We start from the raw sequence: 26,048 nt of genomic DNA on the forward strand, positions 1-26,048 counted from the left end.
CGTGTTTATTGTTTGAATGTCAGTAACTATTTTGTGTCTTTGTACAGCAAAATCGTGTATTCGTCGCTTAACGACGTAGAACCAGCGAATTGCTCGATAATTACTTTGGCAATAACTCTTTGACGGACACATTAAATGTATCGCATGTTTAAATATGAATAATTGAGAAATCAGCATTTGTGTATTTTGCTATGGTTTTTGTATACATTATAATTTATAATTGAAATATTTCTCCGGGATATCGGAGTTAATATGTATTTATTTTTCAATAGTAAATATTTCCATATTCACACAGAGTGAAAAAATATTTAATTCATACATCTATTAATTTAGAAATAATTGTAATACGTGTGTTATATATATACTTATTACTTTCGTTTAGAAAAGTCGTGTATATCAAACAATATTCGAACAATATGATTTCTAATGAATTAATATTGTCCATCAACGAGTTGCCGCAAAGTGTCAAGGAAAGCGCTTATAGATGCATTTATTTGCCTTCCGGTATATACGACCTGGATCATTCAGTGTCACGTATGCACTCACGCGTAAGCGATGCGTGTTTTTATATGAAGCGTATGTTTCTGCCTTGAATCAGACTGCAGAACGCCAAGGTCGTCGCAAACGGGAGCGGGAGGCTGCCAGCGGTCACTTCACGAGCGGCTGCTGTCCCCCAAAGCTCGCCCTCATCTAGCCCAGGGGCCAGCCTAGCAGCCGTCAGCCCGGGGGTCACCTAGTCGACTGTCAGTCCAACGGCACGCGGAGCAGCGGCGATGACAATTCGGTAGCGAAATAAAACGGTCGGTGGTGAGAGTCGTTGGCGAACGACGCCCCAGATCGGCCATCGTGACGCTTTTGAGGGAGTATGCGAGGTTGTTAACGACGACTATAACTACTACGAGAGGGTACCAGACGTACGACACGGATGATATACGATTTTGTTCTCTGCGTCTCTGATTTGCGTACCCGACGATTAACCAACGTGAAGTCTTACCTATCTTTCAATCTTTTGTCCCTTCACATCACAATTGAGTTAACACCACGTTTCATTCTCGACCGCTCGTTCTTTTCGTTTGTATCTTACGCTATTATCGCACTTTCTACGCACCCCTGCAGCCTCCTCGAGCGAGTATCAGAGCGGCAGAAAATAGGTGAACCTATCGTAAGTGGGTTTGCTAAAAATCTATACGAGACCGATCGACTGAAGAAAGCTTGTAGAGAGTTTTATCTTTCGCTTAATATGTAAGATGTATATAACTAGCGTGTCTCTTCAGGAGTACGAGATCCGCTTGGCCCGACATATACGTTGATTCTTTGCTACATTGCGACAACATCGAAGTTGACGAGCCGTTCCCGTGATACTTTATTAAATCCTTGTGTGCACCGAGCTGAATCGCACAAAATCGTTGTCGTTTTCGTAGGTTCAAATAGTACGCGAATTTACTGCTGGCAGATCTCCTACGGAACCGCAGATCTTTTTAAAACGAAACATTTCTTCGACACGAGACTTTTTATAAATATAGACATGTTTCTCCTTTGATGACACTGGTTGACGAATTCGAAGCCTTCTTTGAGACGAAGATCGCATAAACTGATTATATGAATATTTGCAATTCTGAAAATGATAACAAATTAAGTACAGCATTTATTTCTTATTACAATTTATCAGTATATCAAATTTACATAAAATTTAATAAATCTCGATAACTTTTTAAACATTAGAAATAAAATACTATGGAAATTAATTAAAGATTTTTTATCTAAAAAGAAAATTCTGTTGACTCGTGTCATCAGTATCGTACCTCTCGAAGTATTCATGTAGAGATTATTGTTTATTTTTTTCGACATGATTACATGCACCGTATATAATCTTACTTGCATACAGAACAATATTTTCCATTTTTTTTCCGATACGCGTTCTCATCGATTTTTGTTTCTAAATTTATAATTCTAATTAAAACACGGAAAACAATTCTAATCGATTTAGGCGAAACACTATCTAAGAAGGATAGCGTCTATGAAGAAAAAAGAAAAGAAGAGAGCAGGCTCGATCGAAGAAGAACTTATCTTAAGTTTACGCTAGAATCTTTGTGTTTGAACTTTTAGTATTTTTATTCACACGTTGGATTTCAGATCTAGCTGACGCTACAGATGAACGACGCAACGAATGAATGAGCGATCAGAACATGAAGGAGCGACGTGAAATTAGTTTTACAAGTAGTAATGAGTTACATTTTAACGAAGAATAGATGAGTCTTGAAAACATGAAGGACGAAGGTAAAATTTTGAATACGAATACGGGCGCAGTTAGAATGTTGATATTTTACAAGATTAGATTTTTTATTTTCATCGATTTTATTATCTATTACATTTTTTCTACATTTTTACGAGAGGCGTAGTTAAATTCAATCGATACGCGAAGCTGGGCACCGCATTCCTATCATTAGCGCAAATCTGATAGCGAAGCATCGAGAATCCACTGTACATAATTAGATGAGAAATTATTGTTCATCATGTGGCAGAAATGTGGTCTCTTTTGTGTACGATATTCGTTTTGCTTAAGAGACGCAAAGTGAACAAAAGGTCTATACTTTGATTTTAGAAAATTTTAGAGAAAGCGAGAGAAAAGAGAGAGAAACAGAGCGAGGAGGGAGCGAATAGAGGAAGGAATTATTAAAGGAGAATTAAAAGAAAAAAAAAGAGAGAAAAGAGGAAAAAAATAAACGGGCCCTTCGTCCAAAGGGCGCAATTTCATCCACGGGCTGTGCTAGTCACAGTATAATCAACTTCGTAGAGTTACTTTTTAGGACGTAAGCTAGTCGATTACACATTGTTACAAAAAAACTACCTACCGTTTCTCTCTCCGATAGGGGATTTTTTAAAAGGTTCTCTAGCGTAAAGATATAATTAGCGGTTAAAATTAAGAGCGTAGTTGATTGCGGGCGCGCGCGCGTTCGCGCGCGATTGCACGGCGCGCGAAGGGCGTGATTGTCCCGGCGTTCAAAGTTTTGATCGGGTGGACAAAACGTCTATTGTGATAAATTAATGGTGATCCAAGAAAGTATTTCCGCGCGCAACGGGACAAAGGGGCAGACGGAGATAAAAATCCACGCGTCTCCGACGTACGTCTCCGTGTACGCACGCGGGAGCTCTCGCTGAGATGTGAAAAAGAAGAAACGGAGAGACACAGACAGACAGACGGACGGGTAGAGATCCGAGAGATAACTGGGCGAGCCGATATTACGCCGTGCGGGATCTGTCGGGGGAGTAATGTGTCGATACCGCGCGTCGTAAATGTAAAGGGTGCTGCATGCGGATTTTCGAATTATCGAATTTCTTCGAGACAGTAAATCAACCCATATCGACCTTCTCCTCTCGGGATGTGTTTCGCAGACTCACAGCGGGTTGTGAGTTGTGAGATCTAAAATAGAGCGACGTAATTGCGGAGCGCGAGGTGGGGTATTACCACAATATATATTGTACACATGAGTCAATTCCAACGAGCATTTTCATGCCATTAAGCTTAAAGAATTATTAGTTATTAAAAGGAGATGAAGCGTGCGCGGGTAGCGAGAGGAGGGCGAGAAGGAAGGAAGGAAGGAAGGAGGGAAGGAAGGAAGAGATAACAAATTCTTACACTCTTTCATTGTTAATTAATTAAAATAATCACGATCCTATCGAAATACTTAAAAAATGAGTAAAATAATAATAATTATTATATACACAAAAAAAACTATTATTATATATATTCATATTTTTGCTTATTACATATTTAAGAATCTAATAAACGAGAGCTAGCGATTATAAACGTAGCGGGCACGAGAGGCGTGAACGATAACGACGACGACGATGATGATGATGTCTCAAGTTAGGGATAATTCTAGTTAGTCGGGCTTGTCGTTATGCGTGGCAATCAGGTTCCGAATTTAACAAGTAATGAAGAAAGACGATACGGCACGTGCGCGGTCTCGGCGGAAGGTCGAAGTCCTCGGTGCAATCGCACGCAACCGAGGACGGGTCACGGGGTGCATACCATACAGTTGCTTTTCACCGGGGTCTCCGCAAAACAAGTCGATTATAATATTTTTTACCCGCGGAACGGCGGACAGGGAATAATGGCCGACACCGCGCGAGATCTCCAAAGTTTCGCCGTTGCTCCACATTCATTGCATAATTATAACCAAGTACACCGAGGGCAAGCTGGGCGAAAAGGTATTTAGGCCGAAGAATGAGAGATGGACAGAGAATGGGGGACGAGAGAAGGGAGGAGGCCGCTCTGAGAAAAAAAATTATCTTAATTAAAAAAACATTGCTAGGGTAGGCGCTTCGATGAATACATAAACTTTAAAAAGTCATTTATAATACAAATTATTCTCTCAAAATATAAAGAAGTTTAATAAGTAAAGGAGGAAAAAAAATTTTTAAATTCTATGTAAGGAAGCCAAGAGTCAAAGACGACTAGATGATAGGAGCCGCATGGCCTAACTGCTGCCACTTTAATTACTTAAATAAATAATTATAACTTTATTACTCAATTAATCTCGATACAACAGATGCGAAATAATGGGAAAAAAAAAGAAAGAAAACCTATAACACACTCTATCTCATGCCACTTTTCAAACTACTCTCTAGATACAGAGACGAATCAGTAGGTATATTAATAGCGGACTATTATGCAAGATTAAAACTAACAGGAATTAATTCTTCTCCTAAAAAAAAAAAAAAAAATCAGGAACGATCGAGATTCGCGCTATAAGATTCGAGATATTTCCAATTGTCCATTTCTCTAGAATCGCACGAGACATACGCGCGTTTATTCGAAGTTTCGTCAGGTTTCGTCCGTACGGTTTTCGCTGTCGCGAGCCCGCTGGAATCTCGCCGCGGCCCTGTCGCGAAACCGTGTTTCGAGAATCATATATGTACCCCCCCCCCCCCGGAATCACACGGGGACGCGAAAGGGCGAGTTCCGAAAAATCCGACGCCGCGAATCGGAAGTACGCTTCGACATCTCGGGAAGCGGAATGTCGCGGTTTCGAGGACCGCGAGCGTTCTGCTGCGGCTCGGACAACGCCGATATATATATCTATCCCTTGCGGAATCTCTTGCGTATATTTTTTACAAAATATAGAAAAAAAAGAAAAAGAAGACTAAAAATTCGACACGGTCATTCGGTGCTTAATAGCGCGTACCCGCCTCACAACGGGCGGCGCGTGACGGGGCACGGCGGGGCACGGGCTCGCGATTGCGCGAACACGCGGCGCCCGACGCGCGTTGCACGCGTCACGATGTCGAAAGGGTCGAAACGATCGGGTCGATGCCTATATCGCTGTTCCGTACAGACACCGGGAATATACTAGGAAACACACGGAAACATTATAGTCGGGCACAGGATTATAGTGCGAACACAGAATTACACGAAGTATCACAGAGACACGAAGAATTACAGAAACCCAAAGATACGTTGTTCCTTCGTCGCGACGGTCACTTTGTACCTGCTTGCTGCCTGCCTGATCCTACACACGACACAACTCCCAGTCTCGCGTGGCGGCGTTCACATATACCGCACAAGAAACACATACAAGACACATACAAAACATACACACACACACACACACACAGCCTTTTTACTCCGCTCGACGATTGATAACGTCCAAGCATGTCGCGTGTACTTTCGTTGTGATAATCTGACGCGTTGCGAAAAATCATTTCTCCGCGTACGTCGAGAATCGAGCTGATTTGCCATTTGTTGTTCAGTCCCATCGTCGATTTTTTCGCGATAGGGAGAAAGAAAGAGTGGGAGAGAAAGAGATAGAGAGAGAGAGAGAGAGAGAGAGAGAGAGAGAAAGAAAGAGAAAGAGTGAGAGAGAATGAGAGAGAATGAGAGTGAGTACGATTTTCCCGGAATGGTTGATGATGGTTTCGACGGCTGTTTCGACATCAATTCGCTCTTGGTGTTTCCGCGTTTCGAAATTCGGGCGATCGCATTGGACCTCGATCCTCTCTCGTTTCTGCGTAATCGCCTGACGAGAAATCGAGTGCTTGAAATCAAGTGCCCGAAATCGAGGACCCGAGATCAGGAAGTTTCGAAACGAGGACGACGCGTATAGATGTGGCACGTACGTGCTAGATTTTACTAGCGGAAACGAATAACGGTAAAGGCTCCATCTCTTGTAATATTTTTATTATCGCAAGCGTAATATTATATATATATATATATATATATATATATAAGTAAATTATATTATTAAATAAAGGGATTATGCCACAGTTTATTATTTATTGACTAACGTTCGACTAATATTGTAAATAATAACGAAAATATTTTATCTATATTTCCGATCTCCGGAGGGGCGCCGGGCGGGGGTGGCGTATTATCTCTTGTCCGCCTTCGCGGCGATCATTAACGATCGTCGTTTCGCCCGCCCCTCTATTGTTACACCATTTCATCACATTGCATTTAATAAATTATATATTTATTGACTCACACTTACTTTTCATTTGCCCTACTTACCTTTTCACTCTTGCCCACCCTCTTCCTGGTCTACTTACTTTTCTTGCGATCTTTCTCTGAACATTTAACTGACACTGTCAACCTCAGGTGATTATCGTTAATGTTCGATAATTATAAGTTTCAGAATATATTTGTAAATAATAAGAAAGAAGAGTCTTGTCGTAATAGATTATTGAGTAAATTATGGGAAAAATTACATACTTTGTTAAGAAATTGTGTCGGAAAATAGAAGAACAATTTAAGTGTTAGATTACGTTGTGAGTAATTGCTTCAGTTAATCAATTCGTAATAAAATATTGCGAGAGCCGACTTAATATGAGTGCCGGATGTTGTAGTTACACGCCTGGACCGGGTTAGGGCGAGTTAATACAATTACGGCAAGTTAAGGAATATCCGGACAAATAATAATCTTGGGATACGTCGGAGAAGTTGCTTGTAGAGTTTCTATTGATGCTTCTATAGATGCTAAGACAAACTTTCAGTTTCAACTGCTCATCTCTCTCGAGTGGAGTGCTCAGAACTGGGACTTTGCGAACCGCTAAATTTAACGATCCTATTCATAGTGCAGAAGTAATAATCCTTTATCGCTTTATCTAACGTCTAAACTGTTTCACAGAGAACGCACGGAATAATATATTTCTAAAACTCACAATAAGAGATGAGTTCGATGAAGATTCACCTACCGTCTTCCTTCCGCAACAGTTTATTTAAAGCATACAAACGGTACAAACTTTATTCGCTGTCACTTTGCATACAAATTAAATTAAGTCGTTCGGATATCGTGCGTGTATGAGAAGGAGAGAGAGCGGAGAGTGAGGCTAGAGAGGGACGAAAAGGCAAAACACGGCCGTGTGTGTTTTTTAAAGCTGTCGACCGGAGATTCTACCAGGGTCCAAGATTTTCTCCGAGAATTCGGACCACTCGCCGCTGAGCGAGCGGCGCGATTCTATTCACGCGTCGTTCAGCTCGTCGATATGATTGCTGTATTATTTTTTCTTCTTTTCAGGCTTTTCTCTCTGCCATTCCGTCCATTCTGATATTTCTTTCATTCTGTATCGCGTCGTGCGCCGAGTGTATGAATCCAATATTCGTCAAAGTGACACGAGAAACGAACGCGGTAAACCGCAGAAAAGCAATGGCAAATCTACGTGTTTCGCAACGAGAAACGCGGGAGCGTTGAGACTGCATGACTTGTCCGGAAAATTTTGATAATAAAGAAATTAGCTCGAAATAGAAAACCTGGTGCTATTTTCTATTTTGCCAATTTTGTTTACGCCGGCCGCTACCGACTCCTATATGGTCGCGATGCGAGCGGAATAGAAAGATGATAAATAATCATCAAAATTTGCGGACTTTCCTTTAAATTGTTCACTAGATCTCCAGTTCTGGGTAAAAATAATATTAGTAAAGACAAATTATTTCGTTAATATTAATCTAGTCGTCCAACGAAGACACTAAATTCAGAATTTCACGCGCATCAATCAAAGTTATTAATTATTTACAACGCAATCTGAGGTAAACAACCGTTTTTACGGTAGTGGATCTTTTTTATTCATAGAGAAGCGCGAAAGAGTCGTCACTTTGCGGAAAAGACTATTTTCGTGTATTATTATTTGATTAGACAGATACAACGAGCGCGATGAATTTATTACGGTGAGATAATGGAAGTCATTTTCCAGGCAATAAAGAGTGAAATAAATTATAACAAGCTTCATAAGAATCGTGAGTTTTTCAACGAGAGTAGATAAAGAAAATGTCTGTGTTAATATTCATGACGAATAAATAAAACAGGCTAATATCTCACCCCCGGTTTATAGAGGACATTAATAATATATGTTTGCAGAATGTTTCTATTAAAAATCGCTAAATTAGAAAATCTAATCCAATATTGAAGTTCGTATATTTTTCAAGATATTATATATCAATTTTAATATTACAATAATTGACCTTCCATAATATATGGAACTATTATCTGTATCTTATTTTTTTCTACTTTTTTTTCAATTTCGAGCTTTGCTAAATATTCGTTAAAGATTTCAGATTAAAAAAAAAAAAAAAAACGCGAAAAAATTATCCGAGATTATTGAAACTCGACTCCGCAGATATTTATTCAGACCCGTAATGTCGATGCACTCTTCCAAAAGTATACGACATTGTCTAGAGATATTTTCTGAATATTTTCGCTTATCATTAACAGTATTAATAAACGCGAATATCGATCAACACATACCTATTTGGTAAAAGAGCAGAGTTCTTTCATTAAGCGAAATGTAATCAACGTAATCGACGAACTCAGAATACTTGGACCCGGTGATTCTCGCGATCGCAGACGACGATGTTGCCGGTGGAGATGACGGCGACCCCCTCGAGACCTTTGAATTCGCCGTCGCCGCTGCCCCAGCAGCCGAAGGACTTGAGGAAGGTGCCGTCGGGGCTGAAGATCTGTATGCGATTGTTACCGGAGTCGGCGACGAGGATGTAGCCCTGATCGTCCACGGCGACGCCCCGCGGGAACTTGAACTGGCCCTCGTCCGAGCCCTCCGAGCCGAAGGACGTCAACACGCGGCCGTTTACGTCGAATATTTGCACGCGATGATTGTTGCCATCGCTGACGATCACTCGATTGGTGTTGCTCACCGCGATATAGTGCGGGTGTTCTAACTGGCCGCGTCCGCTACCGCACGAACCGAACTTGCCCACAAACGTGCCATCCGATTGAAATACCTGCGAACGGTACCTCAAGGTGGTCACGTATTGTCATTAAAGTAAGAGCTAGTGTAAGAGCACGATGCTTTTAAGTAGTTAAAAATTGACGAGACATTGTGTGTGTGTGTGTGTGTGTGTGTGTGTGTGTGTGTGTGTGTGTGTGAAATTTACTGCGAGCTTATATCTTTTCGCAATTTTATCTTATCCTGATATATTTTATTTATGTAATAAAATTAACGACGCCACGAGAAAATATTTGAGGGAGAAAAGTAGAAATTGATGTTAATCAACGTTCTCTCAAATGATCAGTTAATTATCCGAGTTGATCGATTAGCCTTGTGTTAAGGCACGCACCTGCACGCGATGATTCTCCTTGTCACATACGTAGATGAATCCGAGGGCGTCGGTGGTGATGCCCCAGGGATAATTGAACCTGCCGTCGGCGGTGCCCTGAGAGCCGAAGGCCCGTAGGAAGCGGCCGGACGGATCGAGCACCTGGATCCTGTGGTTGTAGCGGTCCGCGATGATGTACTGCCCGATCCGGTTTACGGCCACCCCGGCGAGGCAATCGAACTCGCCCTCGCCGCTGCCGTACGTTCCGAACTCCTTCATGAAGTTCCCATTACCGTCGAATACCTGCGGACCGAGCGGTGCACGGTCGTTTACATCGATATTAATATCGGTTCTCGTGGCCGACCGCGATAAGCAGGACCAGAACCAGGACGAGAAATTTTTCCTCCGTACCTTGTTTACGATTGTCGATACCACGGGCCCGGCGCTCGTAAAATCCTGAAGGCTTCGCTACTTCAGTTTTACGCGCTCATATTAAATTAACTGTTATTGCCTTAAGCGACGCGATTGATTTATCGAGGCACACTGTCGCCAATATGGAATTTGACAAATTGCTACACGGGAAAACGATTCAGCTTTCAAAATTACTATTTTTTACAACTGATGTAATATTCTATCAATTTTTTTCCAACAATTTTATCGTTGGAACATTGTTATGCTATTTGATCTATCAAATAATTTTTCACTTCTCGCATTTGACGCAGTGTTTAAATAATATGATCCAATTTCGGGACCGACTTTGAGATTAGAAGAATGACTTACTTGAACACGATGGTTGGAGCTGTCGGCCACGACGATGGAGTTGTCTGGGCCGACTGCGAGGCCTCTTGGCCAGGTAAAGCATCCGGCTTCGCTCCCCCGCATCCCGAACTTAAACAGCTGCCGCCGCTTCAGCAAGTAATGACTCCTCCGACCATTGCTGAAATCAATTAGTGGAGCGGTTAATAAGGCTTAGGCGGGGATTTCCAATATTTCCGCGATTATGGATCTCTCCGGAGGGATCGTTTGTCCGGCCGCGTAGTTAATCATGTGGTTACGCGCAAACGTTTACGTGATAAACGCAATTATTCTTCATCTGATACAACTCCCGAAACCCTATTGTGTGAAGAAAAGTTTGCGGGGCGAGCGCAGTCGGAGAGAGAGAGAGAGAGAAAGAGAGAGATAGCGCGGGAAGAACAGAAAGAAGCAAACTCGGATATAGTGGGGCTCTGTATCTTCATTGTGCGCCGCTGTTCTTAGAGGAATGTTTTTCGTAAATCCACTTTTCAAGAGAGACGCGATGTTTCACTCCGGCGGAAACAGCGGTAGATCTTCGAGAATTATGACCGCGCGAGAAGTCCCGGAGAGAGCAACGCAACGGATAACGAGGATAAAGTGTTTTGATTGCAATGTCTGGCTCCTCGTTGCATCCGACGGACTTTTCCCCCCTCCTCCGATTCAAGCTTGTCCGTGGCATATTTAGAAAGTCTCATACGTTCTTTCTAACAAGTAATGCATCCCATCCTTTCTATAAACTATGAAACTATGAAACTTTCTTCCCTTTCTCTCAGGCGCAAGCTTCGCCAGAGAGTATTGAACAGGAAAACCGGGCGAAACTTCGCGGCTCGCATTCAGCCGTTTCCCAAATTGAATTTTCGCCAAGATACGGCGTTTTCATTCATGAACTTTAAAGAAAAAATATGTAACGTTGTAAAGAAGAAAGCTAAAACGTCAGAATGCTCGAAACGCCAAATTCTCTTGTCTCTCGTTTTTACGTTGCCTTTTATGTAACGTAATTGAAATTATATAAGTAGCTGCTTGAGACGCGCTTTTATGGCATCCCCTTGTGTCCTTACGTAACGTAATATGATTAAGGCTCACCTAGTGGAGGAACCTGCTGCCGCGGGTATAACGGGAGCTGCTGTAGGGGACGTGGGGGAGCCTGACGGGTTTTTTTGGTCGTCGTCAGAAGATTCGAAGGATGTTTGCCCGGCGTGCCTCAGAGGCAAGCCCAACGACAGCCTTCGCGAAGCCGCGCTGGTGCTGCGGAAATTATTTCGACATTCGTACAAAATTATAATTGATAATCAATTATACGAATTAATTGCTATTTCGTTTCTTTTATAACAACAGCGTTAAGCTCCGCGCACTAATGTGATCTATATAATAAATATAATGATATGCCTATATATAATAACCGTATTGATACCAATGCGCGCATAATATTCTGAATTATTATGCGTACAATGAGATTAAAGCTTTATTGATATTGTGCGGGATTGTATGTTACACTATTTGCAATGTAACTAGCAATTTATTATATTAATTATGTGGAAAATAGACAATTAATTAGCACAGTCGCGCGTAGAGCTTTCAATCATTCAAATATTTGCAATAAACGTGAAGCTCTGACGAATTTCGAAGAGTAGGATCGATCTTTGATTTCCTGCGCTGCGTCCCGCGCATTTGTTCGTTAAAAATTCTGTACTCGAGCCTGCTTACCTGGACGAAGGTATCGTGGAGGACGAGGAGGGCGGTTCCTTGTCCTTGGTGGTGCGGTTGCCGTACTTGTTCTTGAGGTACCTGGCCCAGGAGCTCAAGGCCGCGCCGTCCTTTTCCGCGCCCGGTCGATCGCGTTCCGGGCTCGGCTCCCTCGACTTCAGGGCGTGGGTGCTGCGGCTCCGTGCCAGTTCGGAGCCGGCGCCGTATTTCGCCGCTAGGTAGGCGTTCGGCGACTGGGTAGTTGGCGATGGTGGTTCCTCGTCCAGGTCGAGATCCTCGCCGCCGAAGTTGTGCGAGCTCCTGGAACGTGCCAGCCGTTGTCGGCGTTCCTTCAGGGCCGCGTAGCGGGATCTCGTCGACAAGGGCGAGTCGATCTCCGCATCCACATCCCTCTCGCGTTCCCTCTCGCGTTCCCGCTCGCGTTCTCGATCGCGCTCACGTTCACGTTCACGTTCACGATCGCGTTCCCGTTCGCGGGCCATCATCGCCGCTTGACTTCTGCTCTTGTTCAAGAACCTGAAACATCAGGCGGACAGCGCGCTCAGTTCATCCGCATCGATAATTTATTCTCTTTATGTTAATATCGCGAGATGGAATTATTTTACTCTTGCAAAAATAACTTTATAACATAGAAATAATTTGAAGATCTTCCTCTCTGAGAAAATAATCTATCTATCATAATCCAACTTCCACAAGATATTAAGATAAAACATTATTACTTCATTTTTTCGGGCGTTTTATCGTGAGCATCTTAGAGGTTGTTGTTTAGAATTCTATAGAAAAATTCTGTAAAAGATTCTCTGTGACGCATAATTATTTATACAAGAGTAAATTTCCATTTTACACGTATGCATTTAATGACATTTATAACAAATAATTACTGTAAAATACAATGGGATAATTATAAGCAGCAAATTATAAGATAAAAGAGCAATATATATAATCTCGTCTTATCTATCTTGCGTATTTGCTAGATGATACGTAAAACCGTCTAGAAGCATAAAGTTGTTAATTGTAAAACGTTAAAACAACAACTAAATTCGATTTTCCACTATAACATTATTATTTCCTAAAATATTTTTATTAATGTGTTTCTGCGAATGTTTGGATTATCCGCACATTCCTCAAATTTTCGAAATATCAACCGGTAATCCAAACAACATAGCTCCGTTCCAGTTTCTTCATATTTTCTGGTGATCAATTTTCCCGAGAGAATTTTCGAACTATCTCTCGAGCGCCCGGCTTCTCTCGCTCGATCTGGACCGCGATCGTTCAAGTTGAATTCGAGTAGATTTTAGGTAATCGCACACCCCGAACATTGGAGGGTATACGCGAGAGTGCCTCGACCCCGACACGCACGCGGGAAAGACGATATATGTATACCCATCGTGAGAGCGAACGGTATCTCTGCGGTCGTATTTTCGACTTTCGAGCGAGACCTTGCATCCAGCTATTTCGGTGCATGCGTGCCGCGTAGCGCAGACTAAGGCGTTGCAAACACTGCAAATACGTATGGGCGCAAAATCGTATAACAAAAATGCTCATCGATGAATACGGGCGGACAATATGTCTGTATCGCGCTTTATAAAAAAAAAGAGTCGCTTTCAAAGTAAAAATGGTCGAAAGAAATGCCCGGAAATGCCTCGCTTGTGCGCATCGCGTGTTTATTGCGTTTAACTGCACTTATTAGCAATAATTTCATCTTTTATCATATGTTGATGAAGACAAAGGGGTATATATTCATTGAAAAGAAAATTATTCGGCATTGAAAGAAATAATTTCGTGAAAATTATACGGTCATTATTATAATTTTGCAAAATTATTACAGTACTAATTAAACTCCAGTGTACGCTGTGTATAAATAACAAACAACATATTTACCAATTACACAAGCGTACTACATTAAACTTATTTTGTGCGGTGCGCCCGTAGAAAATGCTATTTATGCAAAACCGAGGCGTGCGCATTGCACGCGAATATTAAAAGACACAATAATACGGGCGTGTCGTAAATTGCATGCTCTAATGAGTACCGGGGTAACCGGAGTAACAAAGTTAAGGGGTTAACTGCTTTTCATGTACATGTTGGTAGACTTTGTGCCGGTACCACTATCTCGTTTATGGGGTTAACCTTATGAGGACGAGATTTGCATTTGATTGTCCGTGAATCTATCCATTGTTCGCGATATACGAAATTCTTGCGGTCTCGAGTCGTTGTACAGGGATGTGCGGGCGCATGAAACTTTAATGTCATGTCAGCTGGACTTCAAGGTTTTACATAGCGCGTACAAACGACAATTAATGAGAGCACACAGGCACAATGCCTTGCAAAGTAATCAGTTGAAGCCTTCCCTTTTTATCGTTGGAAGCATTACAGATATGGACAATCATTATTACTACATAAAATCATTTCAAGTATTAATTCAACGAGACAACAATGAGATAAGCTGCGAGATCAGTGTGATTAATCTCTACGCTAATTGCGTCTGAAGTGTGGTCTGTACACTTGCCGGAAGCGTTCATCGTCAGTGAGCAATTTACAGTAGAAGATGTCGTTACACTTGCCGGATCGTGACATTACGACTTTTATGCTTTCGGTTTTAATTTGAAAAAAAAAAAATTATCTATGCTTACGAAACAGCCACTGATCTGATTCGATTCCAGCTCCATAGATGAGTGCAATCATCGGGGACCACCGATGCGCCGCACTTTTTATGACAGATTCGTGAGACATCCTGTATACATGACTACGGTGAATATGCAAATAAGTGTTTTACTATGATTCGTATACGTACGTCATGCACACATCATTCTCGTAAGCGTGTTTATTATCGAAAAGCAAAAATTTGAGCTGTTATTCTTTTGTTACAAAATAATCGGAAAATTTCGAAGAAGCTAACAAAAAATCAATTAAGCTACTTACTAAAAAACTTAAAAAATAAGACTTTAATTTTAGACTTTATTTCGTTAAAATTCTACACTCAACTTTTTAAATTTGATAAATGTTCCTTTGATTCGAAAAATGTTCCTAATGCAACATTTAAACTGTATACAGATAACAGACTCGTGTATATGATTACTGCTGATTAACCACAAATAATTGAGGAAATGTGAATCTCATTGTATTAGACTGCAATTAACATCCTGGGGCGGAGTTAGTGTTGCGTATAAGATAAACTGCGTGATGAGGATGAAATTTTCGGATTGCGTCAAACAATGTTTGTGTAGGTTCGCTCGAATTTGAGAAAGTTCATGAATGTCCGCAAACTTCGGTATAAACATAGTTTATCGCGCGCCCGGTTTGTATGACTTTGCACTGAACCCCCCCTCAACTAAGTTCGTATTTCGCCTGTATTAGGTAGGGTCCCAGTGCATCGGTAGAACCGACGTGTCACGAAGTAAGAAGTTTCCAGTTTACGAAACTGGTAGATCAGATTGCGGCGTGGATCGATGGTTCTACGTTTCTCCCAAACGGTCGTGTAGGAGCTGCGAAGTTTCGACAGTGTCGATTCGTTATAACGGCAAGCGGGGGGTGTGCAACGTGCTAAGAATACCGCCTAACGTTATGCAGTAATCCATTTTCGGAGGCGCGAGTATATTTTTGTAGTATGGATTACACGCAGAGAGGCTCGATCATATTTTTACCGTAGGCGTAATTTGAGAAAAAAAAAATAACGATGCACAATCTCCATTTGGAATAAATATATGGTAATAAAGTTAATATTATAGAGATCACAAATAAAGTTTGGAATATTACCGTTAAAATTCGCTATTATAGCTGGAAAATATAACAAATTTATATCGAATATATTATGATCTAAATGATATTTTAATTAATTATTACCATGAAAATTAAAAATTATACAACTATTTGATATTTTAATTTTCACAACAAAATTATCTGCAAAAATAACGTGGGCGACTGAACTGCATAATGGAAAAGTGTAACGAGTTAGTCGTATATAAACTTTGTATTATGAAGCACAGATTTTCCTATGGAATTTCTAAACTTGTTGCGAATTTTCCAAAAAATAATATGTGTACTTGATTCTGCTATCAGAAAGCATACATCCATTTTCCTTACATGGTACCTACTTGTAACCGAATGAGAGAGAGAGAGAGATCCAATGTTCTACCTCTTTAACATATTCTCCTCGAAATAATGTTTCAACGAAAATGAGCATGCCTATGTCTTGAAGAGTACGCAAAAAATTGATGTCATAGATGTAAAAAGTCGCAATATCTAAAAAATTTGTGCCTGAAACGCCATTCAACCTAAAGAAGCATGAAAGACCTGTCTGCAAATAATCATGTCGCGCATTAGCAAGAATCATTTCATGAATCATTCAGAATGAATCTCAAAACAATGATTCCAGCTCTGTCCATTATCTTTTTGCAATAGATTTTATAAATGCTAGAAAGAGATGAGATTATATAATATCTATATCGCAATAAGAGATTCATAAATCTTTATATATTTAAAAAATAGAAAATTAAAAAGGAAATCTCTCACGCGGTGTCTGAGAGATAACACATCATGAGATGATGGAGATTACTTTTGAGAAACATTTTGATAATGAATAATCTAGCGATCGAAACGAACGACGAATCTGGACTGCCGCCTCCATCTGCCGACCATCGACGTCCATCGATCAATATAGTGATGCGATTTTACGTACAATCTGTTAGTGCAATAAATAAATATGCATTCTTTTCGTACTTATCGTATCCCGCTTTTTATTTCAGTGACGACACATGTGGATAGGAACAATGAACGATATCAGAGGGATTGAAGAACGCAACTGGAAGATTTTGGGACAGAGGGTAAAAGGGTTGACAGGGGAAAGGGAAAGAAAAAGAAAGAACAAAAGGAAAGGTGTTACGAACAAGATTTACAACTCGGATCCGACACTTTGTGCTTGTTATCACGCACCGATACTGAGGACAGTTGAGAGGAAAATAAATAATACGAGTTATCACAAAGAAATGCAGTTTATTTACCACACCGACAAACTGTGACGCAATAACTATTCGCTATAAGGAGAGAGTACAAAAACTTATGATAGATACGCGACGCGCGTGCGGAGACAGCCGACCCGCGGTGGCAAGGGTCGTCCGCCGCCGACGTCCGGCGTCTCTACCTCGTTTTCTCGGGTACGGCTTTCAAGAAGCTCAGCGCGAAAGCGGCGAATTAAAAACTGTTTCGCTACCGGACGCGACATCGCGGGCGCGCACGTGCGTATACGTTTGCACGCATAAGGCAAAAAAAAAAAACAAAAAAAAAACGCGGCCACGAAGATACCGTATTTGAACAACGTGGAGTCACACACGCTTCGCGGATCGACAAATATAGGAACAATGGCACTCGGCCGTAATTACGATTATCACAATGTATAAAAAATGCAGGTTTACCGTGCATAGCGTGGATAGATAGATTACGTTCTCCGACAGTACCTTTCTATTCGACGGCGTCGGCCAGAGGAGACGCGAGATGAGCGAGTTTCGAGCAGCAGTCTTTTAACGAATTGATATATATTTTTCTACATTCTTATTACTATATATTTCCCTTAAATTTCCTATTGTAATATTATTAATTGGTATAATATGATTTTATGCACTCTGATTCCGAGATGCTTAGTTTCGAAAATTAATTGAAATCTGATTAGAATTAGTTGGATATTAATCGAAATTCAGATATGTAATGGTGTTCGTTAATATAATAGCATAATTTATTAAATAATTAATTAGTGAGCTTTTAAACTATTTTCTTCTCTTTCAATCAAGCAGTAAAAGAGTCAAATGGTTTAGAAAGTTGTAATTTTTTTCTACAAATTAAACGTCTTATAATTAGGTTTATAAATTATAAGAAACTCAAATCAGAAGTCTAATCAGAAGTCTAATCATAATTTAAGCTGTAATGTAAAGCTAATAATATTTGTATGAAGCAAATAAGAGATCGAGTGTTCTTTCGGAGAACTGCTGCGTCGTCACTCGCGGCAAAACTCGTCAGTCCCGTCAGTTTCTGCGTAAACTCTCGTGCATGGTCCACTGGTCTTTCATCCTGAACGCGGAAACCGAGACGACGCGAGAGACAGAGAGAAAGTGTGGGAGAAACCGGAGGAGATTCGTAACGTATTTGCGTAACGTCAGGGAGAGAGAGCTTTGCGGATTAGGGGAACAAATTCGTTAGAACGCTGTAACACAGTACGGACACACAGAAGACGGTGGTTACCATTTGCATCGGTACACTCATACTGGCGCCGGGCGTTTCCTCGTGCTCGCCGGGCCCTGACTGCTCGGTGCCCTTTGACCGCGTGGCAACGTTCGCGACTAATGCACCGTTTTCAATGTTAGTTTTTGAGTTTACGAGGTCGGTCGTTTGGGAACGAATCGTGCTCGTGTTCTCCTGCGCGCCGCTATCCCCTACACGCTCTATGTCGACGTCGTCGTCGTCGTAGTCGTCGTCGTCAAGTATCACCCACCCGTTCTCGTCGATGTCGCCCGTGCTCTCTTCGATCCCGTCGATCCCCATCAGTTCGCTCGCGGACCCGATTCTAGCAACGTCTCGACCGGAAGAGGCTTCGATCGGTGAGGTAGTCCGGTCGGACTCGCTCTCGGACTCGTCGGAGACTAGCCATCCGTTCTTACCCAGACTGCTCTGCCTGTACACGTGACTTCTTGACAGAACTTCGGGCCGTTCGCTCTGGGGAACCGTCTCGGCATCGTCGACGGTGCTTGATCGCGCGGAGAAATCCTCGACTTTACTCGACATCTCGTCGCGTCTCTCTTCGGCGATTCTTGGAATAATTTCTTCGATACGTGTTTCTGCCGCGTCGTTGACGTCGCCGATAGAGTTTGCAGTCTCTTCGGAAGGGCGATCGACCGTGGATTCAACGTCCAACGGAATTGTTTGCAGATCAGCCTGCAGATCCTGCTTTAGATCTTGCTCCGTGACCACCCAGCCATTATCGTCGAACATCTCTTCGATGCTCCTATCGTCGATTATCGAGGAGCTTCGGCGCTTCAAATCCCTCTCGTAACAGTCGTCAGGCGTCACGCTGCTTTCGGCTCGGGTGTTCGAGCTAATGCTCAGCACCGTAGTCTCCTCATCACTTTCGGAGTTCGAGGAATCTTTATTCTCCTCGTTAGCCTCGCTTTCCGCGCTATCTTTATTATCGTAATTTCCATCGTCCTTGTTCTTCTCCTTTTTCCCGTTCTTGACGTTGCAGTTTTCATCTCGAGACTCGTCGTCTTCCTCCTCATCTTCATCCTCGGAGCCACTTTCGGAATCGCTCTCCGATTCGCTGTAGGACATCGTTCGTCCACTGACAGAATTCGAATATTCGGAAACGCTGTGAGACTCTTTAGACCTCGAGCGATCTCTACGCTCGTCGATCATCTCGATGGTTTGACTCGAGAAATCCAACTCCTCGGAGACAGAGGCGTCGACATCTTCCACGATGATTCGAACAGAATTAGGAACGTCTTCGAAATCACGCTTTTTGGACGTCACTTCTTCTGTGTCGCTTCTCCTCATGTCGGAATTATCTTTAGTCGCGATAGATTCGTCCCGGCTGCAACCTGCGGCTACCAACGGGATCTCCTTGTTCTCGGAATGATCTTGAATTAACGCGTCCTCGGATGTCACACTCGCAATTCGACTATCGCCGCGGCTACCCCCGAGGAGATTTTCGGGTTCGGTAATCGCGAGGTGGGAAGAGGTGGATGAGGTGGTTGATTTGTCCGTAATAATGTCCGTTTGTGCCGAGCTAGCGTTCGTCGCCTGCGATTTAACCGCGTCCCCGTCGGCGTCGACGTCATAAGCGGAATCCGCGATCGTAGCCGTAGCCGCGATTACTCTACCGTCGTCGACACGACCGGCCGAGCATCTTTCGTCGGTACCGTCCGCGCTAAACGCCCTAAAACGATTACGGTCGAGGGGGTTACTGGAATTAAAAGTGGCCTCATCATGAGCAGTCGTTTGACCGTGAGCTACGTGCGCTACGAACCTGCTGGTGTAGCCGCCCGGCGTCGACGTCGTCGTTGTCATCGCGGCGCCGCCGCCGCCGCCGCCGCCGCCACCGCCGACACTCGGCGTCGTCATCGTCGTCGTCGTCGTCGTCACGGATTGCGCGGGGCTGCCCCTCGGCGACGAATATCTGAGACACGAGTGATCGGTCGGAACTTTCTCTCCTTATATTCGGGGCTTCTGGCTACTACTAATACTACTAAAGGATTGGTGCTTTGGGGTGTCGGCTTGATTGCGTCCTCGAGAGCGTAACTCATCGAACAATGTAGCACATCAGCTCCGATAATCTTTCTCTCTTTAAGATTGAGGTCACGTTTATTTCCTAACTGCCACTAGCGGTTAGGTAAGCTTATCGCGCGTCTTCCATTAGGATCGAGACGCGAGATTGCACGATTAATGATCTATGTATTTATCTTACTTTATACATCTCACGCCGACTCAACGTCTAGTTATTTAATTTTATTTTCATTTACATAAGAAATATTCTGTGTAACGATTACGCGGTGTCGTTTTGTATTCAAAGCGCAACAATTAATCGTCCACGGTAGAGTAAAATAAAAGTCTTCCTATTCCTAGCAAAAAATTTAAATTTGAGCGAAGCATCAAACAAAATTTTAATTAAGTAATCAATTAAAACATGAATAAAAATAAAGGTTGATTGATTTCTTAGATGGAAAATGGATGCACCACTTTATCACGTGCTTCTCGAGTGCAAACGCGTGCTCGCGGTCAAATTTACGCGTCCTAATGTATTACAATTCATCGCCAGACTGAGCGGCTAATCAGTTTCCGCAGCACTACGTGGAAAGTTTCTGATAGCAGCGGGCGCGATGGGGAACGGTCCACGTGATTCTTTTACAAAAGCCGAAGGGAGTCGCCGGGTCGGGCCAGAGAGAGCACTTACGGCTTCGCCTCTGGTCTGTCCCTGTTCTCTCCTAGCCGTCTCTCGTTTCTTTAGGCCACAGTTTCGAGCGAGAGGATTGCGACTGTCAGGGGAAGGGGAGTAAGCTTACTTCGAAATTCAACGCGAGTGAGCGCATTCGTAAGCTCTCGAATGCGACAGGAGAGAACGTCGCGGCGTCGGGTGCGTGCGCGCGATGCTACCGCTCTCGCAACCAACGCAAATAAACACGGTAACACACGAACGAAAGCTCTACCATAGTTTCTGTAGAGTAGAGAACGTGCAAGTTCGACAACTTCGGATTTTTTATCAAAAAGTGAGAAGAGAAAGAGAGAGAGATTTTCACGAGACGGATAATACTATTGCTTGAGAACTATATCAAAGCAGAAAACGAATTAAAGAAAGAGAGAATTGTAGTTAACTTTTCCTATTTCATATATATGAAACAAGGTAAAATTTAAGATTAAAATTAAAAATAAATTTAATAATTTAAATATTTAATTTTATATTTTTGATTTTGCGATTATGACAGATATTATATTTTTTGTAGAACATTCTCATTAATTTTCATTTTTTATCTGAACTAAGCATGCTTTTTACAATCGTTAACGTGTGTGTGCATAGGTTCTATTCATATTTGATAACAACACGAATCAGTGAAGATTCGAAAAGGCATTAATCGTCAACTTTTATGATTAAATTTCTACAACGTGATTACTATGTGATATCAGCTGTAATTTAATAAATGAATAATATTATCCCTTAAATACATTAAAACGGAATATTAGCTTAATTCTTTTTATAATTATCAAATGAACAAACACGTTAAGTTTTCACATTTCTAAAAGATTAAGCCTCTTCTTTAAGATCAAGTTGATATTTTTATCATCATATTAGTTGAAGATTAAGCCTCTCGCTTATCATACGGATCGGTTCTTAGAATTGAGAGATACTTGCCTGGTGGAAGGCGAATCTTCCTTGCTTCCTCTTCTAGCTTCGGCGCTGCGAGCGAGCAAAGGCCCGATGTCGGTGCGTGCCATGGCGGATTCGCTTCTCTGACGATCTTGAGAAGTAGCGGAAGCTGCGGTTGGGGTGGTCTTGGACGGATGACCGTCTGTTTCCGACTCTTCTTCACTGTCCGACTCCGTTTCCTCGGAGGAGCTGCTTGTCTCCTCGTCTTCGTCCTCCTCCTCTTCCTTCTTCTTCGCCGCTGGCTCCTCCCGCGGCGTTTGGACCGGCGGTGGTGGAGCCGCACGGTTACCTGAAAATTCACGCCAACATGATTTCCATTTTTAATCCTAAACTTAATGTTAAAAGATTTAACTGACAATTGCGCATAAATTTTATGTGCTTCGTTAATTAACGCATAAGAAATGACATTCGAGCACTGATAATAAATATCTTACGAGTTTTTTTCTTATTTTGTAATCAAAGTTATTGTACATTTTCCCAGGAAAATCAGATTTGGTTTTAATACAAAGATATATCGTAATGTCAAGCTAAGAAATACAGTCACGGATAAAGGACACGGTGAGCGACAAGCGGTGAGGACCTGTCGCGGTGCATGGGAATGTGCGTTTATGCAATCTCAGGTGCGGGAAGAGGATGTCTTCCCCCTTTCGCGTCATCTACGTGTTCACGGTTGACGGAAACGCGACAAGAAAACGGACCGATCATATCGACTGACAGCGCCGGTCGGAAACAAGAAGTAGCAACGCGAATATCGTCACGTCCGTCCGCGTATCTCACCTACGTGCGAAATACGTTACCTCCGACTTAACACGTGGATTTGAGCGGAGGTATGACAGCCGGGGACACAGTGTCGGAAAAGCGAAGCGACAGCGTTAACTAAGAGCGCTGAATGGATAACGTAATTATCGTGTCGCGCGCTGCTCCGCGCCGCTCTGCTTGCCGGCACCAATTTCGCCTCTCAAATCTTGGAATATCGCGCCAGGCTCGACGTCGCAGTTACATTTTCGAATCGCAACGTTGTCGCACGATCGTGTTGGTGCTCCGCAGCAGCGTTTTACGTACACCCTTCGCATCCCTACGGGATTAGGACGATTGTAATGGACACGCGGACATTCGCGTAATCGAACACGGAACGCCTTCTACAATCAAACCCGATGGTCACCAGCTAATTCCGGTAAAAGCTCCGTTCTTATTTCTCTTAGAAAATTCTTCGAGATATGTAACGTATCAAAAAATATATGAGAATTCAAACAAACTATTTACTTGAATATTTAACTAATATCTTCTGCGTTATTTCGATATCGGTAATCTAAAGAGTACCATACAATACCACTTTACTTAATTTTATGTACTGAACTTGTTTGAAGTTTGTTATTGTTTCTGAGGAACTACAAAAGTTTTATGCGTCATGAATTAAGTCTCGCGAGATAGAGGCGGACGGTTAAACGCAAATTTGTCTATACATCCAATTTCCGCGTGAGGTGCTCGACGGAGTACCGAGAAATACAATAGATGCGCTAGAGGGAGGATTAGCGTACGAAGCGAACAAAGACGTGCTTTCGATTCACTTCGTATAAACAATGGGTAATAGGCACACAACGAAATTGGGACGTGTCGCGGATAGAACGGTTCCTAGCTACGATTGTGGTAAAAGGGTCAACCTTTCGATTACAATCCACTGCAACATACAGATAAATTCTATGCGCGACTCTTTTGGATACTGTCAATACTTTACGTGTATCTATTAAATTGCAATTGTGCTACCTCTTTTCAATAGTTGGAAAAAGTTCTTTGATAGAGAGAAATGTTTCCCAATGGAAAAGAACCATGATCGATTATAAGAGAGTCTTAGCGTTGAATTAATTCGCGTAAAAGTGTCACGGAGCGGTCTCGCTTCGCGTGTACTTGGCGCGAGAGACACTACCGTGTCTCTTGATTACGCTGATAGTAAAAAGTTCAATTACTTAGCCCGTTCCACACTCTCTTTGATTGTAAAAAGTTCAATTTCAATTTCAGTTTACAATGAGATTTGTGAATATTGTCATCTCGAAAAAGATCTTGTGCATCTCCTACTTCCGTCAAATAAAAACTCAGCGTCGCCACACTATCGTTTATAACTCGCGTTGAGCTTAATTACCATCTCGTTCGTCTTAAGCTCCGGATCTTAAGAACTGCACTGATAAATTGCACGATTCAATTACCTGCGCCTAAAAAACGGCTCTGAAACGGTGCTCGGGGAGTCGGCGGGGCGGGATTCGATGACTCTCTGCCGGTTGCGGTGGAGACGGTCGTCGTTGTACTGGTCGGAGGTGCTCTCGACAAGTACTTCTGCTTCATCTCCTCGGTCGTGAACGGCGCGCCGGTACTGCGTATTCCGGATCCCGCCGAGCTCTCGGAGCCCGTGCTCGAGTCCGACGAGGCACTCCTAGCCGCGGGGGGCGCGTGAGTTTCCGCTGAAGTTCTCCTGCGCGGGCAACAATATTACAAACAAGCACGTTAATAACGCAGCGTAGAACTCGAACAAGTTACTTGTTTGCGCCATAACAACGTTGCGCCGCGAACTCCGCGCTTACTTAAGTCCGATGTAACGCGAGTACCGCTGACTGCGAATCCCACGGTTACCACCGGCGTGATTAATATCTACGTGAGCAAACGCGTCTTCGGGTCTTTCATTCCTTCGGAGGGACCCATGTTGATTTATCGTCTTAAGAAATAGTTTTCGTCGGAGTCGAGGAAATTTGTGGCTTTAATGAGGTTTCTCCCTGCAACTGTCTCAACTTTTTAAACGCGGTCTCGGCACTCGGCACGATGTCCAAACTAACATTAATTTCCGATTGAAGAATTTGTGTATCGTTCTACTCGTAACCGAATAATCATTACACACACATTTTTTATGCGATATGTTAATTTTTCGTAGAGCTTTCTAACTGGACAATTCTCTTTCACGTGTTTGCTGCTAGAATTTTTATAATAAAGTTTGACAGTTTCGTTTACCTGGCGACGGCCGATCTCCTGACCGGCTGCTCGTCGGGTTCCCGTTCCGGAAGTTCTCTCGGTGGCGGCGGATGAACGGAAGCGGGCGTCGAAATCGGTTGCCTCTCCTCCACCGTCTCGGGGTGGACAGCGGCGGCGGTCGCCGCGGCATTCTTGTTCTGTTTCTTGATCCTCGAGATCTCGTCGTCCTCGCTGGTCTGTCTCGCCACCGCGGTCGGTACCTTTCTCACTTGTACCTGCGCGTCAAAAAATCACTTATGGCGAGAATACTGCGGCGTTTCGCCACATTGCACCACGGTGTAATCGCGATCGAACCTCGCTCAATTCCCTTCGTGATTTGCAATCCGGATCGTTCGTTTCCCCTCGAACTGCCGGGACTGTCGGGCGGGGGCCGGGGGGGTTCGCGCCAGCCGCTCGATGCGTCGCGCGATTTATTGGGGCCGCGAAATCCGCACGTGCATTTAAATGCAACGTTATGGCACGTACGCGACAGGTGGCGAATACGTGAATCGGCACGGCAATTACACGCGTCCTACGCTCGCGAGTACATAGCGCCGTAATAAGCAGGAGTGCGTGTGTGATGCGGGATTAAGTGGGTGGCGTAATGATGAAACGTAATAATAAAAGTGTAAAATTACTATATTGTTACCTTACATTCGCAGTATTTAATGCAAAATACAACGTTTCAATGATGTAGGTCAATTCATTCGATATATTACTCTTTCTGTCTATCATTACCGTCAATATCCTATCTATATATATACACACACATACACACACGTGTTGTCGGCTATCGTTCTACTGTTATGCGCAAAATCATAGAAAATTAACGCTATGTATTTTACATAATGATTGGCACTTTGTTGACCGCATTCGTAGGAATGACACTCATTCGTCATCGCGTATAGTACTTGATATAAATCATCGTGGACTAAGATAACGGTCCTCGTTACATATACGAGTCAACATTTGTGTTTGTACGTTCATTGAGCGTTTTGACACCAGCCGCTATCATCCGAACAATGGGATGCGCGACATCGAACATATTTCGTTCGTTGCACTGGCCGTCAGCGTGGAGAGTTCGTGCCCATCCGTTTATTTCGC

The 26,048-nt window shown here is 42.8% G+C and overlaps 2 protein-coding genes across 13 annotated transcripts in view; one reads left to right on the forward strand and one right to left on the reverse strand.

Moving 5' to 3' along the window:
- Positions 1-6,480, forward strand: part of Camta (Calmodulin-binding transcription activator) — a 49,278-nt gene extending 42,798 nt beyond the window's left edge. For all 5 annotated transcript variants that reach the window (XM_077401176.1, XM_077401173.1, XM_077401174.1 and 2 more), the window contains one exon: positions 599-6,480. In XM_077401176.1, the coding sequence (XP_077257302.1) occupies positions 599-737 (139 nt within the window). In that variant the 3' untranslated portion in view covers positions 738-6,480. The remainder of the gene's footprint in view (positions 1-598) is intronic.
- Positions 6,481-6,665: 185 nt separating this feature from the next.
- The window catches only part of Tn (tripartite motif containing protein thin), a 61,498-nt gene continuing 42,115 nt past the window's right edge, over positions 6,666-26,048 (reverse strand). For 6 of the 8 annotated variants that reach the window (XM_077401164.1, XM_077401166.1, XM_077401167.1 and 3 more), the window contains 11 exons: positions 24,945-25,180; positions 24,152-24,414; positions 21,936-22,239; positions 20,058-20,207; positions 18,281-19,967; positions 14,683-14,783; positions 12,050-12,565; positions 11,429-11,590; positions 10,331-10,487; positions 9,572-9,853; positions 6,666-9,235 (listed from right to left, as the gene is read on the reverse strand). In XM_077401164.1, the coding sequence (XP_077257290.1) occupies positions 8,804-9,235; positions 9,572-9,853; positions 10,331-10,487; positions 11,429-11,590; positions 12,050-12,565; positions 14,683-14,783; positions 18,281-19,967; positions 20,058-20,207; positions 21,936-22,239; positions 24,152-24,414; positions 24,945-25,180 (4,290 nt within the window). In that variant the 3' untranslated portion in view covers positions 6,666-8,803. The remainder of the gene's footprint in view (positions 9,236-9,571; positions 9,854-10,330; positions 10,488-11,428; positions 11,591-12,049; positions 12,566-14,682; positions 14,784-18,280; positions 19,968-20,057; positions 20,208-21,935; positions 22,240-24,151; positions 24,415-24,944; positions 25,181-26,048) is intronic. The other 2 variants (XM_077401170.1, XM_077401171.1) reach the window with 2 other exon arrangements.

Source organism: Temnothorax americanus, unplaced genomic scaffold, assembly GCF_048541705.1.
Source record: "Temnothorax americanus isolate GAGA-0224 unplaced genomic scaffold, ASM4854170v1 Scaffold14, whole genome shotgun sequence".
Classification (NCBI taxonomy): domain Eukaryota; kingdom Metazoa; phylum Arthropoda; class Insecta; order Hymenoptera; family Formicidae; genus Temnothorax; species Temnothorax americanus.